Here is a 13,557-nt window from a genome sequence, read left to right on the forward strand (position 1 = left end):
AGCAGCCTCATTCAAATCACTGATAGGTTTTGAGCAGCAGGGACCCCAACACTGAACCCACTTCACAATGTCTCAAGCATAAATTTACTTGTTCATTCCCACTCACCATTAACCAATCTTCAACCCACATCAGTAAATTATTCCCACTGCCATACGCTTCAAAATTGTTTAATAACTCAACACCTCAAAGCTCAAACACACCACATTCACTGGTTCCTCTTGATCTGCTATGGTCTGCAAAATGTCATATAACTTTTCTTTCAGAAAATCTGCTCATTATTAGTTTCTTAGTTCCTTTCTTACTACTTAATTTATACTTCCATTTTCCTATTACTGTTTTCAATATGATAAATATTTACGTGGTTTTGAACTTCCTTTTCTTCCAAATCAGCACTCAACTTAGATCTAAGTGGTTTGAATAACCGAGCATGTGTTGCTTCACACTAAGTGTCTGTGGTCCTTGCATTAGGAAATACTACACCCAAAGTTAACTTATTTCATCAAGAAACTGACTATGGCATTACAACAGGCCAGAATTATTCTTAGTGGAAGTCCTAGATCACTGTCCTTTGACTTGCTGAATATTTTATCTATGAATTAGGCTTGTATCACCATGAATGCTAATGTCTTTACTACCCAACACTCATGTCCTAGATCAGCAGTTCCCATCCTGGGGGTCCATGGAAGCCTTGGTTAATGGCATTAAAAAAAAAGGCTGGGAAACTATGTCCTGGAATTGTTTTGATATCAGGAAGCTGTTCAACCCACAAGTGCCTCAGAACCATCTTAAAATACTTCAACTCATTTATTCCCTTCTACTAGAGACCTTTTATGTGTATATGGATTTTAGTAAGGCGCTTGAGAAGGTTCACCAATGTAGACTCATTCAGAAAGACTAAGCACAGAATCCAGGGGAAATTGGATCCGTGGATTCAGAATTGGCTTGCACACAGAGAAATCTGCTCTGGGACCCCAGTTCTTTGTGCTTTTTTTATAAAATGACTTGGATGAGGGAGTGGAAGGGTTGGCTAATCAGTCCATAGATGACAGGAAGGGTGGTGGTATTGTGGATAGTTGTAGATAGATAGTGAAAGGTGTTATAGTTTACAACAGGACACTGACAAGATGTAGAGCTGGACTGAGAAGTGTCAGAGTTCACTCTGGAAAAATGTGAAGTGATACATTTTGGAAGGACGAACTTGAAGGCAGAGTACAGGGTCAATGGCAGGATTCTTTGCAGTGTGAGCTTCATGTCCAGAGATCTCATTACGTTGCCATGCAAGTTGATACGGTTGTTAAGAAGGCATGTAGTGTGTTGGTTTTCAATAGTTGGGAGACTGAGCTCAAAAGCCACAAGGTAATGCAGCAGCTTTATAAAACATTTGGGAATACTGTGTTCAGTTTTGGTCACCTTATTATAGAAAGGATGTGGAAGCTTTAGAGAGGGTATAGAGATTTACCAGGATGCTGCCTGGACCAGAGAGCATGTCTGTGAGGACAGGCTGAACGAGCTAGGACTTCTCTTTGGAATGAAGGAGGATGAGAATGTCCTTTTAGAGGTGTACTAAGAGACATCAACGGTGCACAGCTAATGCCTTTTCCCCCCAGAGTGGAAATGGTTACTAGGAGGGTATAATTTTAAGGTGATTGGAAGAGAGTATAATGGGGGGTGTCAGAGGTAGGTTTTATTTTTACCAAATACTACTGGGTGTGCCTGAGGTGGAAGTAGAGGCAAATACATTGCAGACTCTTAGATAGGCATATGGATGGAATAAAATGGAGGCTATGGAAGAGGGAACAATTAGATTGATCTGTGAATAGGTTAAAAGGTTGGCACAACATTGTGGGCCAAAAGGTCTATACAGTGCTGTGCTCAATGTTATATGATACCCTTAATAGTCAACATTTACTAACTAGGAACCCCTACTCATTCTTAGAATCTAAACATTAAAAAAACTAGTGGCAAGATCTGAAGATCTGGTAGCTTAAAAAAGGAAATATATTTCAATATATATCATAATGTTCCCTGCATGTCATTTTGTCAAATTTTCTCACTTCCCTTTCACAAATGCTGAGGTACATTTGGCACATTATCAATGCCACCTCAGCCATTTAGCTACTTAAATTCAGGATGAACATCTTGCAGTTTGGTGTCAAATTAGATTTGGATTAGGAACAAAGTAAAACAAAAATTCTAGACTAACGTGATTGAATAGTTCAGCAATGCTTAATATTTGCTGAAGTTCATAATAGTTCACAACTTCTGGGTTTAGCTATTCATGTATACCAGGACAAAACGATGGACAGGGAACCTTTATAAACTGTCTGCTAGACTAAAGAACAACACAAGGGTGATTTCCAATGGACTCTTCCCCTCCTCCTTGGGGAGCAACTCTTGGCCAATATTATTTGAAAGCAATAGGATTAAACTTCGGAGGAATCAGGAAGCCTTCTCTCACTTCTTCCTGAAAGGATTATTGAAAACAATATATTCAACAAGGAATTTGCAGTGTTTGAAATAGATTTCCTTTTCATGAAACAATAGTAAGCATCTTACTGCAACACACACAAAATGCTGGAGAAACATTGCAGGTCAGGAAGTATCTATGGAAATGAAGAGTGAGTCAACGTTTCAGCTGAGACCCTTCTTCAGGGTTTGAGAAGGGCAAGATACCAGAATAAAAGAAAAGGTGGGAAGGGAAGCTTTTACTCTTGTATCTTTCCCCTTCCTTCTCAGTCCTGAAGAAGGGTCTTGGCCCAATATGTTGACTCTAATCATTTCCTTAGATACTGCCTGACCTGCTGAGTTCTTCTAGCATTTTGCGTGTGTTGCTCTGGATTTCCAGTATCTGCAGAGTTTCTCGTGTTTATGGTAAGCATTTTATTGATTGGTTTAAGCAATGTTAATTTGTTCTATAATTAAACTGAAAATATCATCCATTTCATTGCATTGTAGCTTCTTCAAAAATGAGGGTAAGTGACAATTATCTGCATTTATAAGAGCAGAGTCAGGGTAATGTTAAATCAGCACTGAAGATGAAAATAGATGGGAAGCCCAAACTTCACAGGTGTAAGTGGTTTGGTCAGAGAAGATTGATGTAAGAGTTTAAGTTTACTTTAAAATCGGAACACTACCCCACTACTTACTTACTTTTTTATATTTCTTATTGTAACTTCGTATTTTTACATTTTGCCCTATACTGCTGCTGCAGAACAACACATTTCAGAACATATGCCAGTGATAATACTTCTGGCACTGCTTCATTTGAGATCACTCAAATTGTCTCTAACCTTAACCCACACATTAGCATGATCTGACAGCACACAATCAGGTGCCATTCCACAAGTAAACTTGTCTCATGATGAACCACAGGGGGTTGATCAGTTCCCCCTTGCTCCACTCAGGTATTAGATTCTAGCTGGAATCTCCAGTAAAAACTGATAACAGCAGGTTACAGTATTCCTTTGGTTGGATTCCAATGCATGCAAACTCTGCATGACAGGGTCAATCCAAAATAATCTAAAGAGTGCTGTGAGAGCCAGCATGGGAAAATGTAAGGGGAAACATTTATGATTGGCAAGAATAGTAATTTTAAAATACAGCTTATTTAAGTATGCTGAAATGTATACAACCTTACAAAATGTTATTCCTTTTTCTGCTTTAATGCAATGTCTTTTCGATGAGTTTTAACAGCTTTCCAGTATCTCAAGTATGGGCATTAACTGATATCCACATGCAAAGCTTCCTACAAGTCTTTGAAATCTGCTATTTCCTTCACATCCACCCAACTATGCTCCTCTAACTTAGATCTTGAACCAGTTCTATTGTTGCCATGGCTGAAATGGATAATGTAATGCAGACAGGGGTTCTAATCTGGGATTTTTCTTTTCCATATGGTTCATTATTACAGCATGCAGTGCTTTTTGCTTATTGCCTATTGGAAAAAAGAATGCACTTTCAAAACAGGTAAAATTAGTTCTGCTTTATAAGAATTGACAAAATTAATATACATTATGGGCTTGAAATAGTGCATTTACAAATTAACCAACAAAGAGGATTTAAAACAAAAATAATTTTTCCTGCTCTTCAGTAGAGGTCTATGTTGCTAAGACACTGTAGATTACATTAGTAGGCATTTTTAACTTTTAGGGTGGGTTTATGGATATCAGAACTGACCCCAATCCTGTTCTCGCCCAACATCCATACATGGGCACCTTCTATACAAGGCCAGTAGATACAATTAAGGGCAGCCCATGACTATTTCTTCTATATCCTAGCCGAAGGCACAGGCATCCATTTTAGCTAAAATCTGTTAAGTCAGCACAAACCAGAGATCAAATATTGCTTTGATTAGATCAGGTGTTCCCAACCTGGAGTCCACAGACCCCTTGTTTAATAGTACTGGTGTATAGAAACGCCTGGCTTAGATGAACACAAGCATCTGCACTTATAAAGTTGAACCAGTGGAAAATTGAAGGCAGAAGGGATGCACTTGCAGGTATGATAATGTATACATTTGCCACAATTTTTAGTTTACAGCAATTCAGATGAATTTAAGCAGAAGTTTGATATATTACTTTGTAATTTAGCCATTAAACTCCATGTGTGCAACATTTTTGAGCTAAATGAATTTCCTTTTCACAAAGTGTGATACTTTAACACACCACAGTGACAATCATGCAGGGAAAAAGAGAAAAGATGGAGTGCCTGGGAGGCAGAGACAGAGGTCAGAGTACCAGGTGGCAGGGTCAGGCTGCTGCTGCAGGGTCAGAGGCTGAAGGGAAGATTTGTCAGGCCGCAGAACCAACGTACTGAAGCAGCCGAGGCTATGCCTGAACTTGCGCAGGCTCTCGCGTTCAATCTGCCTGCTGGAATGTAGGGAAGACAGGGATCGGAAGCAGAAGGGGAAGAGAAAAAGAAAAAAGAAATTGCACAAAATGAATTCAGATTGCAAAGAGAAATAAAATCAAAATGAAAGACTTCAGATAAAAGCATTGTGGGCTACAGCAAATAGCTGACTTCAGAAACAGTTTCAAAATGTCAATTCATGCAATGCGAAATTGATTTGTCCATTTGAAGAACTGAGCAACTTTAATATCCAATGACTATGGAGGAGCAGACTTCTTACAGAAGTTATGTAGACTTGGTGATGACTCAAGACAAACTGAGAGCATGTAACCAAACTTAACAGATCAAGTTATAGCAAGAAAGAACAGAGCTGTTATATTTGAAGCATTAGAATGCCAGTCTATGAAGGCACTCTCTATGTTTTAAATATGCAATTCCATGCACGACTAGAACTGATCATTCAAGCCAGTGTCAATACTAATTAAGTTTCCTCAAGCTACAGAGCAAAGCAACACCACCAAGCCAGTATTTTTGATATCATCAATATTCTTTGATTTTCTGTAACATAAAACAGAAGGCAAAAGGCTTTGTCTGGATCAGTAAAATTTGAATGTCCAGGTAAACAGGAACCAAGGAAGTTCCAGGTTGAAGACTTAAAAGATAGGATATTTCTCTTCTTGTTAAGTAACCTGTGATCAGACTTGGCAGTCTATTGGCCAAATTGCTTACCAATTCCCACTTTCAAGACTGACATGTGATGGGGTGTCTGAGAACAGCACAGTATTCCCTTTTGGAAAGTGACAAAAAGTAAGCAGGTATCCAAGCATTCTGCATTATACACATGGCCATCAGTGTAAGACTCAGCACAGATGCTCCTCCATATTCAGAATGGAATTGAGGCTCAAAAGTAAACAATTATTTTTTTTTTTAAAAGTCTGAATAGTGAAAGGTCAAAGGCATCCATAAAGATTGAAAAGACAAATAATCCAGTTTGAGTGATTATTTACAATAAAATGTTGGCTGATTGTATTTGTAGTTAAAAGCTTCAATGAAAGTGGAAGAAATCAAAATCTTGCCACCATAGCCTGAATTGGATGAAGAATGAAGGTATGATGTTTACAATATCTTTAAAAAAAAACACAATATTTCCTTCTCCATAGAAGGCAAAATCACAGATAACCTGCTATGGAAACACTGAGCAGAAACTTTCTCTATGCATACAATCAAAAACACCATCTAATGATGAAACCCACAAAATACAGAAACAGCTAAGGTTACTAGGATAACCCAAAAGGTAATCATAATCATTATGTGCCATGTTGTATGACATAGAAGATCACAGTCCCACAACTATGATTGTTCTTGGCAAATTTTTCTATAGAAGTGGTTTGCCATTGCCTTCTTCCAGGCAATGGCTTTAAAAAACAGGTGACCCCAGCTATTATCAATACCCTTCAGGAATCGTCTGTCTGGTGTCAGTGGTCACATACATAACCAGGACTTATGATATGCACCAGCTGCTCCCATGGTTTCATGTGACCATGATCAGGTGTGGGTTTCATCTACTTTGGTAAAGATCTATATCCATCCCACCATCTACAATAAAGGATTAAGGAATGGTAACATGTACTATAATATAAAATTAGTGGTTTGATTCTAGTCGTGATATTTCTAGCTAGACTTAGTTACAATAAGAACAAATGCGAATAGGTGAAAAAACCTGTGAGGTTCACTGATATCTGAATCAGAATCAAACTTTGCATCATACAAGTCAGCAATAATATATCTCATTCATAGTCTGTGATATCATTCAAGATAGAACATCTGCCATCTTTACTGGATCCGACCTAAATATGACTCCCAACTCCCCATAGTAATTGTTACCTCAGTTCAGAGACAATTAGAAATGTACAATAAATGCCAAGCACTATAGATGCAATCCAAAATGTCAACTGCTCATTTCCCTCCATAGATGCTGCCTGACCTGCTAAATTCCTCCATTTTCTTACAGTACACAATGCACCCAGACATCCATCCTACACATTCAAGACAACCTGTCCTTCCTCTGCTTTGATGTCAAAATGACAGGTTCCACAAGTTTATCCACAACCATAAGACCCCAAAAACTAGGAGAATCAGACCATCCGAATGGTCCATTGAACCTACTGCACTATTCCATCATGACTGATCTATTTCCCTCTCAACCCCATTCTCCTACCTTCTCCACACAACCTGTAATACTATGATTAACCAGGAACCTATCAACCTTCACCTTAAGTTGTCTGTGTATAACTACCTTGTTATAATTATCCACAGATTCACCACCCTCTGACTAAAGAAATATTTCTGCATCTCTGTTCTAAATGGATGTCTCTCAATGCTGAGGCTGTGCCCTCTTGTCCTAGACTTCCCCAATATAGGAAATATCCCCTCCACATCCACTCTATCAGGACCTTTCAATATGTTTCAATGAGATCCCACCTCCCATTCTTCTAAACTCCAGCAAGCACAAGATCCAAAGCCATTAAATGTTCCTCACATGTTAACCCTTTCATTGCTAAGCTTATTTTCATGAACCTCCCCAAAGGAGCACATCCTTTCTTAGATAAAGAGCCCAAACCTACTCACGATTTGATTAGTCTGACCAGGACCTTACAAAGCCTAAGCATTACATCTTTGCTTTTGCATTCAGGTCCTCCCAAAATGAATACATTGCCTTTGCCTTCCTTATCACCAACTCAGCCTGCAAGTTAACCTTTAGGGAATCCTGCATGAGGACTCCCAGGCACCTTCCGCACCTCTGATTTTTGAATTCTCTCCCTTTACAAAAGCGTTCACACCTCTAATTGTTGTGCAAAGTGCATCATCATTTACTTCTGCACATTATATTCCATCTACCACTTTTCCCCATTCCCCCCACCCCCCAGTCTGTCCAAGACCTTCTGCAGACACCCGGTTTCCGCAACACTATTTGCTCTTCCACCATTTTGGCCAAAGCCATCAATTCCTTCATCCAAATGATTGATACACATAGAACATAGAAATTTACAGACATTACAGGCCCTTCGGCCCATAATGTTGTGCCAACCATATAACCTACTCTAGAGCCTGCCTAGAATTTCCCTAGCGCATACCCCTCTATTTTTCTAAGCTCCATGTACCCATCTAAGAGGCTCTTAAAAGACCCTATTGTATCCACTTCCACCACTGCCACCAGCAGTGCATTCCACACACCCAATACTCTCTGCATGGAAAAACTTACCCCTGACATCCCTTGGTATCTATTTCCAAGTACCTTAAAACTATGTCCCCTCGTATCAGTCATTTCAGCCCTGGAAAAAAGCCTGACTATCCACATGATCAATGCCTCTCATCATCTCGATCAGGTCACCTCTCATCCTCCGTCAGTCCAAGGAGAAAAGGCCATGTTCACTCAACCTATTTTCATAAGGTATGCCCTCCAATCCAGGCAACATCCTTGTAAATCTCCTCTGTATCCACATCCTTCCTGTAGTGAAGTGACCAGAACTGAACGCACTACTCCAAGTGGGGTCTGACAAAGATCTTATATAGCTGTAACATTACCTCATGGCTCTTGATCTCAATCCCACAGTTGATGAATGCCAACATACATCTTCTGAACAACACTGACAACCTGCACAGCTGCTTTGAGTGTCCTATCAACCTGGACCCCAAGATCTCTCAGATCGTCCACACTGCCAAGAGTCTTTACCATTTACATTATACTGTGTTCAAATTGGACCTACCAAAATGAATCTCTTCACACTTATATGGGTTGAAGTCCATCCACCACTTCTCAGCCCAGTTCTGCATTCTAACCTCTGACAACCCTCCAGAATATCCACAACACCCCCAACCTTTGTGTCATCAGCAAATTTACTAACCCTCCGTTCTACTTCTTCAGCCAGGTCATTTATAAAAATCACAAAGGGGAGGAGTCCCAAAACAGATCCCTGTGGAATACTACCGGTCATTGACCCCCATGCAGAATATGAACCATCTACAACCACTCTTTCCCTTCTGGGCAAGCCAATTCTGGATCCACAAAGCAAAGTCTCCTTGGATCCCATGCCTCCTTACTTTCTAAGGAGCCTTGCATAGGAAACCTTATCAAATGTCTTACTGAAATCCATATACACTACATCCACTGATCTACCTTCATCAATGTGTTTTGTTACATCCTCAAAGAATTCAATCAGGCTGGTAAGGCATGACCTGCCCTTGACAAAGCCTTGCTGACTATCCCTGATCAGATTATGTCTCTCCAAATGTGTACAAATCCTGCCTCTCAGGATCCTCTCCAACATCTTGCCGTCCATTGAAGTCAGACTCACTGGTCTATAATTTCCTAGGTTATCTCCACTCCCTTTCTTGGACAAGGGAACAACACTTGCAACCCTCCAATCCTTCTCCTGTCCCTCTTCATGACGCAAGGATCATCGCTTCCCATTGTAGCCTGGGATATATGTTCATATACACATGGAACAAAGCAGCCCCAACACCAACCTCTGTGACACACTACTAGTTACCAGTGGCCAACCAGAAAAGGCCTCCTTTAATCCCACTCTTTGTTTCCAGCCAGTCAGTCAATCCTCTATCCATTCTAGTATCTTTCCAATAACACCATGGGGTTTTAATTCAGTTAAGCAGTCTCATGTGTGGCACTTTGTCAAAGGACTTCTGAAAATCCAAATAAACATCCACCGACTCTCCTTTGCCTATCCTGCAAGTGATCAACCCACAGAATTCCAACAGATTTATCAAGGAAGATTGCCCCTTTAGAAAATCATGTTGACTTCTGCCTATTTTATCTTGTGCCTCCAAGTACCCAGCTTCATGTGACTATCATCTTTTAAATCCCAAGGAAAGCACAGTAATTACAATGCTGTGCCGGTTAAAAAAAAATACAGTAAAGTTTTTCACCTGTCATGCTTGTTTTCCTGTGCAGCTCGTAACAGCTCCTGAATATTTTTTGTGATTTGTTCTGTTTTGCGAATGACGTCCTCTGTGCTAGGGAGTGTAGATTCTGAATCTGCACCTGGATCGTCCACTCCCAGAATAGGGTTCTCCCCATGACGCCCTTTGCCCTTTGGCTTAACCTTTCGACAAGAGCTTACGTTAGGTAGAAAGAAATAAAACAGGTCAGTACTTTGAGAATTACAACTTAGATCCTGATTTGCCAAAAGCTAGAATGAAGGAAATAAGGAAACCTAGCATTATTACTTATAGTTAGGGAAACTTAAGATAAAAGGAGGTTAAGATACAGTTCTAGAGGGTGTTGCTGAGACATCTGGAGTACTGTGGATGTACTGATGTCCTTAATGAAAGCAAAGTATGCAAATGTTTGAACTCTGAAACAGAAGACATTGGAATCAGACCAGTTGGGCAGCATCTGTGGAAAGAAAAGGTGTTAACATTTCAGATCAAAAATCTGTCATTGGAACCAGGAGAGCAATCAAGTTAACGTTAAGCTGCAAGGAGTGTGGGGGAGGAATGGATAGAACAAAGGAAATCTTTCCAAAAGAATGAAGTATTGGAGTTATTGGGTTAATGGAGACAGTTGGAGGGGAAAAAAAATATAAAAACCGAAATGAAGGCAAGTAGAATGGAAATATCAAGGAACATAAAAGTAACAAAATACAAAGACGCCAGACTTACCCAGAAGGTCCAACTGGGCTAATGCAAAATAAAAATTGAGCCAAAATGGGCCTACTGAAGAAATGGCCAGATCTTATCAATACAGAGAAAGCAGATTAACTGAACCTGTAGGACTTAAGCCTAAAAGGCTGCAACTTGCTCAGACAGAAGGTGCTTTTCTCAAACTTCTGGCAGGCTTCATTATAATAGAGCAAGAGGCCACAGAGGTAAGTCAGTGGGATAGAAAATAAAAGTGACAGACAGAAGGGTGATTTCATTCACCTCTGCAGATTGAGGGCAGGTGACATGCAATGTAGTCACCAAACTGCTTTGGTTTCTCTTGTGCAGGGGTCCCCAGGGACCCCTATCATTAACACAGAGTTCTGTGGAATCTAGGCTGGGAATCTCTGCTCTAAAGTAAAGGAAACTACATTGAGCACCGAATACAGTACACTAAATTGCAAGTGCAGTTGCACTGGAAGGACTGTCTGTGTCTCTGGATACAGAGGAGAGGTAAAAAGACGAATTGTAATGGCAAGTACTGTAAGGAGGGGAATGGTTGATGGGGACTAAAGAGCGTATCGCAGTGTCACAAAAATAAATTAACAGCCCCACTCAAAAGCTGAAAGGGGAAAGGAGAGGTGTATCTAGTGATGGAACGTGTCAAAACTGGCAGGAATTGTATATGATGACCATTTGAAATAAAAAGGAATGGGAGGACCATAGGAATTTTATCTTCCCTTGATCCAGAAAAAGATGTATTCAAAGGCTTTACTGACTATGTAGAGGCAAAGTCACAGTTTGGGAAGACATCTCAGATGCACCAGGATGAAAAATCTCACCATTAGCGCAAATGCCCTAATAAAGAAAGAACTGAGTGGCAAGGAGAGAGGAAGATATCTGGAGATAGTTTGTAAATGGATGGGTATTATTAGCCTTAAATTTAAGCGGAGAAAGGGGGAGATTCAAAACCAGATGGGATCACATGCAAATGAGAGCTGGATTGAAACTGGCATTGAAAGGAATGAAACTTTCAGTTTCTGAGTAGGGGAAACAAAGTACATTGATGTACTAGAGGTTATGGGGTTGTGTCCCAAGTCAGACTAAAACAACAACTCTTACAAAGTAACCCATAAAGACAGGCATAGCTTGGGTCTATTCAAGTTCTATTAGCTGTATGCTTGGTACAGAGAAAAAAAATGGAATTAAAGAAATTGTTTAATGTGCTATAAACAATTTTTCAAGATGGATTGATATCTAGAATTGATATAGAATGTCTTATGATAGAAATTTGGACATACTAGGCTTGCACCCACTGGAAGTTGAAGGAGAATGAGAGATGACTTGACTGAAACATGCAAGATCCTGAATAGACTTGACAGAATGGACAGGACATTCCCATTTAGGAAATAATCCAGAATTAAGGATTATTGCTTAAAAAAAATTGAGTCGCCCTTTTAAGAAGAACTCTCTCTTAAATGGTTGTAAATTTATTAGTGGAAGCAGTGACCTTGAATATTGGAATGCCACAAATATATTCCTCATGTTGTCCCACATTTTTATTGAGCAGGCAGGCACATTTGAGGAGCCAAGTAGCATATAATACTGCTCCTAATTTGTATGTTAATTAAAAAAGGGACCCATATTATTTCCCATTAGTGAACAATAGTAGCTGATACTGGTGTATTCACTGTTGTCTGAACTTCACCCAGAATTTAAAGTTAACCTGTAGTTATGCATTTTAATTACTTACAATGCTTATAAAGTAGTATTTACCCCTTTGGAAGTTCTAATGTTTTAATATTTTACAACATTGATTCAGTGGATTTAATTTTGCTTTTTTTGACACCGATCAACAAAAAACTCTTTCGTATCAAAGTGAAAACAGATCTCAAAGTGATCTACAATTACACATATAAAACACAAAATGATAGATTGCGTAAGTATTCACCCCCTTTAATATGACACACCAGATCATCACTGGTGCAGTCAATTGCTTTTAGAAGTCACATAATTAGTTAAATAGAGATCACCTGTGTGCAGTCAAGGTGTTTCAATTGATCATAGTAAAATACACCTGGATCTGGAAGGTCCAACTGCTGTTGAGTCTGTATCCTGGCAAAAACTACACCATGAAGACAAAAGAGTACTCCAAGTAGCTCCACAAAAAGGTTAATTAAAAAGCACGTCAGGAGATGGATACAAGAAAATTTCCAACTCACTGAATCTCTTGGAGTACAGTGGTCAATTATCAAGCTGTCAATCTGCCCAGAGCTTGCTGTTCTCAAAAATTGAGTGACTGTACAAGAAGGAGACGAGTGACGGAGACACCAAGAGACCTATGACAACTTTGGAGGAGTTACAAGCTTCAGTGGTTGAGCTGGGAGAGACTGTGCATACAACAACTGTTGCCCAGGCACTGCACCAGTTGCAGCTTTATGGGAGAGTGGAAAAGAGAGAGCCACTGTTGGAAAAAAAACTCTCATGAATTTTCGGCTAGAGTTTGCCAGAAGGCATGAGGGAGACTCAAGTCAACTGGAAGAAGGTTCTATGGTCTGATGAAACCAAAAATGACTTTCTTGGCCATCAGACTAAACACTATGCTTGGCAAAAGCCAAACACCGCACATCATCAAAAACCGACCACCCCTACCATGAAGCATGGTGGTGGCTGCATCATGCTGTGGGGATGCTTCACTGCAGCAGGCCCTGGAAGGCTTGTGAAGGTAGAGGGTAAAATTAATGGAGCAAAATATAGGGAAATCCTGAAGGAGGATGCAGTCTGCAAGAGAACTGCAACTTGGGAGAAAATTTGTTTTCCAGCAAGACAATGACCCCAAGCATAAAGGTGAAGCTTTAAAACAAAGTTAATGTCCTGGAATGGCCAAGTCAGAGTCCAGACCTCAATCTAATTGAGAATATGTGGCTGGACTAGAAAAGACCTGTTCACTCATGATTCCCATGCAATCTGACAGAGCTTGAGCAGTTTTGTAAAGAAGAATGGGGAAAAATTGCATTGTCCAGATGTGCAAAGCTGATGGAGACCTATCC

The 13,557-nt window shown here is 39.9% G+C and overlaps 1 protein-coding gene across 8 annotated transcripts in view; it reads right to left on the minus strand.

Annotated features, from left to right (window-relative positions):
• git2a (G protein-coupled receptor kinase interacting ArfGAP 2a) overlaps nucleotides 1-13,557 on the minus strand; it is a 108,480-nt gene that overhangs the window by 12,923 nt on the left and 82,000 nt on the right. For all 8 annotated transcript variants that reach the window (XM_059987910.1, XM_059987909.1, XM_059987913.1 and 5 more), the window contains one exon: nucleotides 9,794-9,982. In XM_059987910.1, the coding sequence (XP_059843893.1) occupies nucleotides 9,794-9,982 (189 nt within the window). The remainder of the gene's footprint in view (nucleotides 1-9,793; nucleotides 9,983-13,557) is intronic.

Source organism: Hypanus sabinus, chromosome 13 (assembly GCF_030144855.1).
Source record: "Hypanus sabinus isolate sHypSab1 chromosome 13, sHypSab1.hap1, whole genome shotgun sequence".
Taxonomy (NCBI): Eukaryota; Metazoa; Chordata; class Chondrichthyes; order Myliobatiformes; family Dasyatidae; genus Hypanus; species Hypanus sabinus.